The sequence below is a fragment of the Grammomys surdaster genome, unplaced genomic scaffold (assembly GCF_004785775.1).
Source record: "Grammomys surdaster isolate TR1022 unplaced genomic scaffold, NIH_TR_1.0 125750, whole genome shotgun sequence".
NCBI lineage: Eukaryota > Metazoa > Chordata > Mammalia > Rodentia > Muridae > Grammomys > Grammomys surdaster.
The window spans coordinates 554,259-564,974 of NW_021620582.1; the positions used below are offsets into that span (position 1 = coordinate 554,259).

Genomic DNA, 10,716 nt, shown 5'->3' on the forward strand with positions numbered 1-10,716 from the left:
GAGCTGGCGTGGTCACATGGAAATCTGTGTGGCAGTTTCTCCACAATCTACCATCTGATCCAGCCATACCACTGTCAAACATGTGCCCATTCATCAAGGATGACTAGAGGGTGAATGTGGGACACATTTGCACAATGAAGTTCCATTAGATGGAAAGAAGTCAACTTTTCAAGAAATGGTTGGAACTGGACAGTATCTTAAGTGAAGTACTCCAGGCTTAGTGGGACAATGTTCATGTGCTCTCTGAGAAGTAGACCTTAGCTTCTAATGTTAAGAGTGAGGACTTATGTTAGTGTATGTGAGTAAAGAACAAAAGACAGAAAAGAGCCACCAGGAAAAACAGCTTTGAGGGAGAGAGAGCTAGAAAAGACCCTGTCCCGGGAGAGTGCTGTTGTCAACAGTGAACCTCTCTAGAGGATGGGGTGTCTGTGGTGCTGTCTAGAAGCTAGTAGAAGTCTTAGATGACTGTTTGCAAGGGATAGCAAAGTCAGTCACAGTATTCTGACAGCATATAGGCCTCCTTGTTTGGCTCTGAGTCACCCTGCTCCCAGACAGAGAAGGCTGTGGATATTAGGGCTGGAGCATGTGACTGGAGAGGTTGGAAATGGTGGGGAGAAAGTGACCACAGAATACAGGGCAGGAAAATGCCGTGGCCCATGGGGTTAGTGGTGTTGTTTGGTTGGTTTGGTTTTTGCTTTTGTTTTTGGAGACAGGGTCTCAGACATTGAGAACTAGCCTCAGATTCACAGTGTAGCCCAGGCTGGCTTCAGACTTCCCACCCTCTTGTCTCTACCTCAAGACATTGAGATTATGGGATGTTCTGTCTATGCAGTGCTAGGGACTGGACCCAGGATTCTGTACATGGTAAGCAAGCACTGCCAACTGAACTACACCGTCAGCCCCTGCATGCCTGTTGCAAATGTGGACGATCATGCCTGCTCTACTCTGTTGCATGGATCCAAGTCTTATTAGGCTTAGAGAGTCAGTTCTGTTAGTATCCTGTCTAAACTCCACCTCCACAGTTATCTGGCAACACCCAGGTAAGCTCCTCCCCACAGTTACCTGGCAATAGCCAGGTAGGCCTGCCCACTATAAAAGGGGCTGCTTGCCTCCTCCTCTCTCTCTTACTCTCTTACTCTCTTGCCTCTAGCTTCTCCTCACCCTTCCTCCCTTCCTTTCCCCCTCTCTCCACATGGTCATGGCTGGCCTCCACTTCTCTCTCCTCTCTCTCTCTGATTTCTCCACCATCTTCTCCCTGAATAAACCCCCTCCCCTTTGGACCATTTGGTCTGGTGTTGTCTGTTCCAAGCTGCGCGCCGGAAGTCTAACAAGTTCCTAATTGGAACCCACACTTCCAGTCCTGCCTCCCAGGAGTCACAATTTGCACAACAGAGTGGTGATCTTAGGGTGTATCCTTCTCTGATTAACATACTTCCTGTGAGCACTGCTGGGAAATCATTCCTTCTTAACCTCCCTAAGCCAGGGTCTGACCTTCATGGATTCCTGTCCTTTACACAGTTGGTTCTGTCTGAAGGCCTGGGAGACCTGTCTACACAAAACACACATGGATTCCCCTTTGTGTTACTACTCTGTCTGTCCCCTGTACACTCTGCAGGAAGCTTGACTTCTGAATTTCCTGCTGTTTAAGTTCTGCTGGTAATTAGATAATTTAGCACACATTGAGAGCCCTGTTCCTCCTCTGTTAGTTTTGCTATGTTTGATGGTAAATCTAACCATGATCTACCGGGAGAGTTAAAGTAAACTTAACATCTATACCAGACTTGAAAGATGCTTGAGCAGACAAAAACTTATTTCTTACCAAGTCTTAAAGATAGCCTTAGGCAACAAAATTAATGGTAAAAATTAAAAAGTTCAGCCTGCTATGCATAGTAAGTTTCAGGACAATCATAGCTACATAGTGATGCCCTCAGGCTGTACTTAATTTCATCTGAAGTCAGTAAATTATGTGAACCCCAGGAGTTCCCCAAATATAGCAGTCATTTGAAAAGTACAGATTCTGCCAAGGACCAGCCTCAGGTTGGTGAGGGTTTTCCGAGAGAATAGGTGTCTGAGAGCAGCAAAAACAAACCACTCAAAGTCAAATTGTGAGTCCAAGCTGACAGCCTATGTTCTGATGGAGACAGATTTCCAGCCTACTTCTTCTATGCTTTGCTTTTTTTTTTTTCCTCTCAGATCTGTTTTCTCTGGAAATCTCTAGACACCTCTCTAGGTTTTTGTTTGTTTATTTGTTTATTATACTATGAATCAACATCCTGTGACCTCAGCCCCTTAATTCTTAGGAAACAGCCAGAATATAGTTTCTTTTAACATTGCATAAGAATTCAGAGATCTGCCTGCCTCTGTCAAGCAGAGAAGGTAAATTAGCTGGGTGGAACCTGAAATTTCTAGTCCAGAAATTGCCATTTATTTCTACCACACCTCTGCCTAGATGTGCTATGTCCCAGTCTAACCTTGAACTCAGGAATCTGTCTGTCTTTTTATCTTTCTGACAGGCTGGTTTATACTGTCTCTGCCTTTGTTCCTTTACATTCATGAAGCCCCTCATAATTCATATTGCATCCTTAATTTTCACACAGTTGAGAAATTATATATTTTCCAACTCATCTTTTTAGAGTTCTTATCCACAGCCTAAAAGGCTGTGCTGAAGGTCACAGTCTGTTCCATTCTGCTAAGACATAAGCCACACCTTCGCTGCCTAGACTCATGCTGTCTCAGGTCCTTATGCAGTCCTTAAGGTTAACAGGGAGGACATTGCTCAAAGGAACATGAAAATATGTTTATTATTATACAAACAAGCCTCATGCCATGGCAGTCCACATCTGCTGGTCCTGTCCCAGGAGCAGAAACCCTATCATTCTGTCCCCACCAAGGCCATGCCAGACTCTGCAATATTCCACACAACTCAGAAGGACAGAGTCCACAAACCCATTTCCTGCTCAAGAAGAGTGGCTTCCCTGCAGCCCTGACTATGGTCCACTGAGAACATGAAGTACCACCATTGCCCAGTGGGGAGGAGATGCCAAGTACTGCATCTGGGAGCCCAGAAAGAAACAGCAAAATGGAGCTGGAATCCAGACTGAAAGACAGTGGTACAGACCTGAGGATGTCACCCCTCTGCTTCATTCTGCATCCTACACTGCATGAAGGCTCACTGCCACACCTGCTGATGCTGGGCTCCCCCATGTCCTTAAAGGGATGGCACCTTCCTGTATGAAACTGATTTCTGACTATTGTTCTGTCCTCAGGAGTCAGGGAAGGACCTCTCATTATTCATCTCTTTTCTGTGTGAATTCCAGTTCCCCTATATTGGAATCTGTCCTTCCTGGTTTTCATTGACTGGTCTCACAAGTGATCCCCGAGGATAGCTATGCAGGGAGAGGGTAAGGGACAGCCTCACTGAGATCCCAATTCCCTGGTCTCCTCTCCCAGCCACTTCTTTCCCACAGAGAAGTTTCAGGGAAGATGTCCTGTAGGAATGTTCTGGAAAGATGCCCATCTCTCCTGAGATTCATTTGTTTCCAGGGACTGGGTAGATGTCTCAATTGGTATGAGGACACACACACAAACACACACATATTTCTGTCTTTGTGTGTGACTCTCCACACTCCCTCTCTCCCACCCTCTCTGTCTCTGTCTCTCCATGTCTGTGTTTCTCCCTCTCCCTCCCCCTCCCCCTCCCCCTCCTCCTCCTCTCTTTCTTTGTCAGACACAGAAATACCAGAGATATGGATGAGTATGCAAAGCTGTTTATTGTTTAGCACAGACCTCTTCAGCTGCATTAAAGAGTGACAGGGACAGGTTTCATGAGGACAGGTACTGATGTGCAGGGCAGAAAGGAATTGGTTCTTCACTACTATGATTTTGGCATTAGCAGATGAGCGAAGGTACAAAGTGCTGGCACTGGAGCTAAAATACCCTATCCAAGTGAACCGGAACCACTGGATAGGTGGGACTGTCCCGTGGAGTTCTGTTGGTACAGGCAACTCTGTAGAACTTCCTTGCTCCTGTCGTTTGGTATCTGCATAGACGAAAGTTCTGTGATGGAGTTGTGAGTTTACAGGAAGTTACAGATACCCGAGACGAACTATCATGACAATTTGTACTTAACCCGTTTCTGCAGGTGGTACGTGGATTGCCACACACACGAACAGCATCAGCAAAACTTGTATGAAGAAAACTATTGAAGTCCTTACATCTTCCTGTATAACGGTTAACAGCTATCATTGCAGAATTACACTGGCGGGAGCCTCTAATTATATGCTGGATTTTAAACCACTCAGAAGGGGTTGGTCGCTGGCCTGAGGCAAGGGTTAGGACAAGTCCCAGCAGGAGCAGGAGACAAAGTCGGGACTCAAGCATCTTCAGACCCATGTTTCCTGTGAGAACAGAAGAAAAGTGACTTCTCCCACCCTACTTCAATTTTCCTTATCTCTTCCTGAAGGCCCTCTGCTGTCACTGTGGGTACACAGTGCCACTTCTCCTGAACTCTGCCCCATCACTGCCCCTCCTGTCCCAGGCCTAGACAGTCAGTATCTTACCCAGTCTGCGTTGTGGCTCCTGTGGAACTCAGCACTGGTTGTCCTGGAAATCAGGGATAATGGGTGAGGTCCACTTGGGCCCATAGATATAGAGCAGGCTCTGTGGGTGGAGCTGGTGGCTCAGAGACTTCATCATGAGAACCCATAGATTGGTACATTGCCTGCTTGTGCAACCAGCCTTCTGTTTCTTCACGTGGCCAAGCCATGGTGCTGATGGCTTCATTGTAAGGAATCAAATTCCAAGTCCTCTTGTGCAGGGCAGTATGAAGTCTGAATCTGACTGTACATAGAATTCTCTGTATTGCCTGTCAATTGGCGGCACACTTCATGGCTGTGTTTCAGTAATGGACAGACCAAGATTCCTAGCCTGCACACTTAGAAACAAAGCCTTGGAAAGCCAGGATCATAAGAGATACTTACATTTCTGTCTTTCATCTTTAAAATTATATGATGTTAGGGTATACAGAGATGGCTCAGTTTAAGAGCACTTGATGATCTCCCAGAGAACCCACATTTGGTTTCGGTACCTATGCTGAGTTGCTTATCACTGCCTGTAACTCCATTCCAGGGCATCTGGTGTCTTCTAATAGCATCTGTTGGCATGTTGATATACATGTACACAGACACACAGAGGCTCTAAATCTGATCCATCTTTCATGGTATCATGGTGTTTCTACATCTCCTCTCTCATCTGTCTCCTCTCTCATCTGTCCCTCTTCCAGGAACCTAAAAGTCCTGTCTCTCTCTCTCTCTCCTCTCTCTCTCCTCTCTCTTTCTCGCTCTCTCTCTCCCCAGCCACTGATTGTTGGCTTTTTATTAATCGATCAAAAACCAATTGGGAACAAAAACTTTTACCATTTGGACACACCAATTTTTCAATTAAATCAAAGCATTAGAACTAACCCCTCAACACTGGCATTTGCAGGAAAGTTAATAAAATTGAAAATCATTGTGCTATCTGAAATAAGCCAAACTCAGAAAGCCAAATGTCACATTTTTCTCTCATATGCAGAACTTTGATTTTTTAATTTATTATTTTTATTTTATGTATATAAGTGTTTTTCCTTTATGTACCTGATGTCATCATAGGGCAGAAGAGGAAGTTGAATCCCTGGAACTGGAGTTACAGATGATTGTTAGCTACATGGGAACTAAGAATGAAACCCAGGTCCTCTGGAAGAGCAGTCAGTTTTCTTAACTGCTGAGCTGTCTCTCCACCTCAATGAATTTTTTTAAATAGGTTGTGTGTGTGTGTGTGTGTGTGTGTGTATGTGTGTGTGTGTGTATGTGTTTATATGTAAGCAGACATGAAATTAGATGAGACATGAAGAAAAAAATCTTAAGGAAAGTGTAAACTAGGTAGTAGAATATGTGGAATCAGCAGAAGTTGGGACTGTCTAAAACAAGAGAAACAGCCTCACAGGTTGAGGAAGTACAAGAAAGGTCAGAGACACCGAGGAACGAAGGAGAACAAATTCTGATTACACAAGTGAGTGAAATGTCCATGATAAACACCACTATATTGTATCTAACCTTTATATAGACAAAAACTAGAAAACGGGTCTTTAAACTGTACTTTCTGGAGTGCCCCATCCATCTGAGAAGACAGTGGCTTAGCATCCTGATGCTCTGTCTTCTTCTCGCCTTTAGCTAACAGATTCCATAGGAAATGGAGACAGAGGCCTTCCTTCTCATGTTTATCCAGGTGGTCGTCCTTGTCTCTGAGACAGGTATTGGTGCTTTTCTCTTTATGGTCTCTTCTCTCTCTGTAGCTAGGGCAGCTTAGGCTCTCTCACATTGCCATCTCTGTTAGAAGCAATGATCTGAATCTGGACAGTAGCTCATGGACTTTCAGGGAGGTTAGAAGTTTGTTTGTTTGTTTGTTTGTTTGTTTATTATCCAGGTTGTTTGTTTGCTGTTTTCTTTTAATGGTTTATATTTATTGTGTTGGTGAGTGCACACATACCACAACATGTATGTGGAGATCATGTATTTGGAGGTCAAAGGACAACTTGCCGAATTTAGTTCCCTCCTTCTGCCACATAGGCTCTGCAGCTCAAACTGGAGTCATCAGCAGTGCCTTTATTTGCTGAGCCATCTCACTGGTCCATTAGGAGAAGTTTGAGAGCTGTCCTTGGATCACAGATGGTGATGTATTCCCCTGTGTTCTCAGGTGGGTTCTCTGCCTTGAGATCACTGGTTTTAACTTGAAAATATAACTCCATATGTTAACATCAAGCAATGTGACAGTCATTGGGGTTCTCAGGACCATCTGGTAAGGTCCCTTCCACAGAGGATCCAACTATTCTGTGGATCTTACCAAAAGAACCCATTTCCCCCTAGACTGGGTGTGTACAACTTTGTTCCCATACTCCTGTAGGGCTTGTTGGATTTGCCGCAAGTTCATAGTGTATTATGTACTGAATTATCTGATTGGCCTCAGAGTCTAACCCAGAACCCATGTGAGGAAACAAGGGCTATACTTGGTGTCAGTTTGTGGAACTATTCTAATACTCTTGGGGCCAACAAGAACAGATTCAGCCATTTATCAGAGGTTTCTTGGCAAAGTCTTGCTAGAATCTACTTAAGTGCTAGGTTAATCCTTTCAATACAGCCTGAGGTTTGGGGCTTCCAATCAGAGTTTGGGTACTATTTTATCCCTAGAGTTGTGGATATAGATTGAGTGACCTGTGGTGTAAAGGAAGATTCATTTGAGTCTTTAATGACTAGGAGAGATCAAACCTTGGGATAGTGTCCTTTAGGGACACATATTTGACTCCTCTGTAGTCTTTTCAGCCCCAGTGGCTAACGTTTCTATCCAGCCAGTGAAGATGTGTACAAACACTAACACATATTTGAAGCGGCCCCAAGGAGACAAAAGAGTATATTCTACATGCCAGTTCTCACTGGGGTAGAAGTCCATCCTCTAGGCTGGTCCAAGGAGCGTAGAACATGAGGGCAGCAGAGTTGTGAAGACTGTAGGCCTGATAGCCTTGCTTTACTGTGGGTAAGTCTCTACCCAAGAACAGTCAAGTTACCATTTACAGAGTGGCATCCCTCCCTGGATGGAATGAGTCATGTATTCCCTGATTTTTCTTCCCTGCAGGACCTAGATGGGAAAGTATTTTATTTCCCACATTGATCCATGGCCAGTTTCCATTGCCTGCTTTTCATGGCAAACTGCAAGAGTGATGTACATGTTGGTTTTGTATCATCTGTCTTTGGAAGGAGCAGTGCTATCTATCTATAATGCTGTCTTCTTTGCCTTTCTCTGTGCTGGCCTATTTCCTTGGGCAACATTAGACATGCATGCCCATCTGATGGCCCTTCCAGTAGATGACTAACACTTGATCAAAGACTTAGATAGCTTCCAATAGGTTAAGAATCTTTCTTGCTTATGTTGGCTGTCAACCTTCTTCAAATTTCCAAAGATGGCAACAGAGGCATGCAACATTGTGAAGGCATACTAAAAGCAATGTAGATATCAACATTTTCTTTATCTTTGCCTAGATTGAGTTCCCAAATTAGAGCTTAGAACTGCCCTGTGGATCTAAAATGGAAGTAGGTAATGTGGTAACCTCAATCATTCCCCTCTAGAAAATCACACACTATCTTGTCTTGCTTTTTCAAGTTGGATGATTAGTGCCCTAATCAGGAAACCATTTCTCCCCTTGATTATCCAGAGGCTGATCCTAAGTCAGTGTGGCTGGCAAATGTGGAGGAAATAGTCTCAGCACACAATGTCCCAGATAGGAGGTCACTACCACGGGCATAAGTGAAGCAGATTTGGTGTGCCCTGTGTTCTCATAGTTACCTCTGGTTGTCTAGGAATGTCCTCTGGTGTTTACTTCCAGTTAATCATATGTAGCCCTTTAATGCTACTATAGACTTTACTTGGTTGGTGGTGAGAGCTTCTAGTCATTGCCTCCAGAGAGACCTTGGAAGCCTCTTAAACCATCAGTGATGTGGCTGCCAGAGCTTTTGGACAGGAGGGCCTTCTGATGATACAACATCTAATTTCTTTGGAAAAAAAATCTATTATAGGTCATATATTGTCCCCAACTATTAGAATCAATATCCTAAGGACAAGGTCTTGGCTTTCTGCCTGCTTCGTCTAGTTAAATGATTATTCCAGTTCACCATCCCAGCTGTGGTAGCCCAAGTCTGAGTTCTTCATAGCCTCATGGAGAGGTTTTTCCCATTAATGTAAAGTTGAGCACCCAGATTCAACAAATCCAGCATCCCCTAAAGGAGCAAAGTCCATCTTTAATTTTGTGTAAGTAGTTCAACTTTTGAGTCAAACGTACAATATAGGGTTGCTATGGAGCTGTAGAAACTGAAGTAAATGCCAAATATGGTAGTTTTTGCAGAATTATCTGGGCCTTTTTCTGGTAGTTCTGGTAACCACAAGAGGCTAGAAGGCTTAAGATGCTAATAGTATTTTGGTTTCAAATTTTCCTAGTACCAACATGTATGCAAATATCATCTACATATTGTAAGATGGTTTCTTGTGGTTAAACAAGGTGCCTAAGATATTTTTCTAATCCCCTACCAAAAGGACTTTCCCTGAACCCTTGAGGGATGACTATATCGCTGGCAATTTCCAGTGATTAGCAACTCCAGCTTGAAAACAAACAACTATTTCCTTGGTTACTTTCTCACTGCTGTGATTTTTTTAAAAAATTGCAAAACCAACTCGAATAAGAACAGGTTTCTTTTGACTTACAGTTTCAGGGGGACATCGGGACACAGTCTAGCATTCTGTCAAAGTTACGACAGCAGGCATGGAAATCATAGTAGTAGAAAATAGCCGGTCACATTATTTCCATATTCAGAAAGCAGACGGTGAACAAGACGTGAGGCTAGACTATGGAGCCTCAAGACTTGGCCTCAAAGACCACCTCAAACCTCCTCAAACCAATGGAGACAGGAACCCTCAGTGTTTGGACACGCAGATTCTGTGTGATTTGGGGGAGCCAAATTAAGACAAAGCATTAGAACTAATTCTCAATATAAAGGGGACGTTGGGGATTTAGAAAGTGTTAACTCAGGAATACCACAGGTGAATGTGTGCTAGCCCAGGGAGGTTTGGAAGTCCCCAGCCATTGAGCTAGTAAAGCATATTTAATAAAAATGAGCATATTTAATAAAAATAAGCCAGCATGTGTGTGTCTTTCATGAATCCAGAGCTCTTGACCGACTGCAGAGCCCTGTGTGCTACCACTGGGAGCTCAGAGCAGATTAACAATTTACCACCACACTTAATCACTGAGTCATCTCTCCAGTCCCTCTTGGATTTCTGTCTAGTGTTATAGGGAGATGTGGAAGTCAGAGGTCAGATTTGTGGAATCTATTTTCTTTTTCCACCTTTACATAGGTTCTAGGACTCCAACTCAGGTTGCCAGACATAAATAGCAAGGGAATTTGCTGGTTGATCCACTCCCTCACTCCACCCACACCCTTATCTTGATATTCCTTAGTAGTAGGATTCAAATTGTTAAGATCTAGGTAAAATAGCAAGGTCTAGATGGAATGTTAAGGCCTAGGTAACTGTTTCCTGGCTAGCCTGTCATTTTATGCTGTTATTAATATTATAAGGAAACTTTCTTGTGTCTTGTTTCTGCTGTTACTAGGAAACTTTCTCGTGCCTAAGTTGATGACGTATTTCTTTATGTTCTGTGCCCTTGGAAATCATGATAGAAATTAATAGAACTGCTTTGTATAGTTACTCACAATAAGCTTGGATCTGAACCAATCACCCAGCAGCACTTTCTGCAATGCAAATAAGCTCTTAAGTCATTTGCTTTTATACGTTGCCCCTCGGATGGATCCCAACATAAGAGTGACACCTGCATCTATTTAGATCAAGACTTCCATTTTGAGTAGGGGTCATGTAAAGTTTTAAGTTCCCAGGAAAGAGACATGTATATGTGTAACTGACATCCTGGTTGGCAAGTTAAGACATGAATGTTAGACAAGGCAAGTCCCCTACCACAATTGAATACTCCAACCAATGGGAGCAGGATAAGTGTACAACAAATGCATGTTCCTAAGGAAACCCCTATCCCCAAATCCTGATTGGTGAAAACCTTGGCACTGATGTTCGTAGATCTCAGGCTTAGAAGCCCTACTGTATCTTGACTCAAGGTCACAGTCA

The 10,716-nt window shown here is 43.6% G+C and overlaps 1 protein-coding gene across 1 annotated transcript; it reads right to left on the reverse strand.

Annotated features, from left to right (window-relative positions):
- Positions 1–3,751: 3,751 nt before the first annotated feature.
- On the reverse strand, positions 3,752–4,625 carry LOC114639773 (ribonuclease 2B-like). The gene is made up of 2 exons (XM_028788543.1): positions 4,560–4,625; positions 3,752–4,397 (listed from the first exon to the last, which is right to left on the reverse strand). Exon 2 carries the CDS (start codon positions 4,390–4,392, stop codon positions 3,928–3,930), a length of 465 nt encoding a protein of 154 aa, XP_028644376.1. The 5' UTR covers positions 4,393–4,397; positions 4,560–4,625; the 3' UTR covers positions 3,752–3,927.
- Between the last annotated feature and the right edge of the window lie 6,091 nt (positions 4,626–10,716).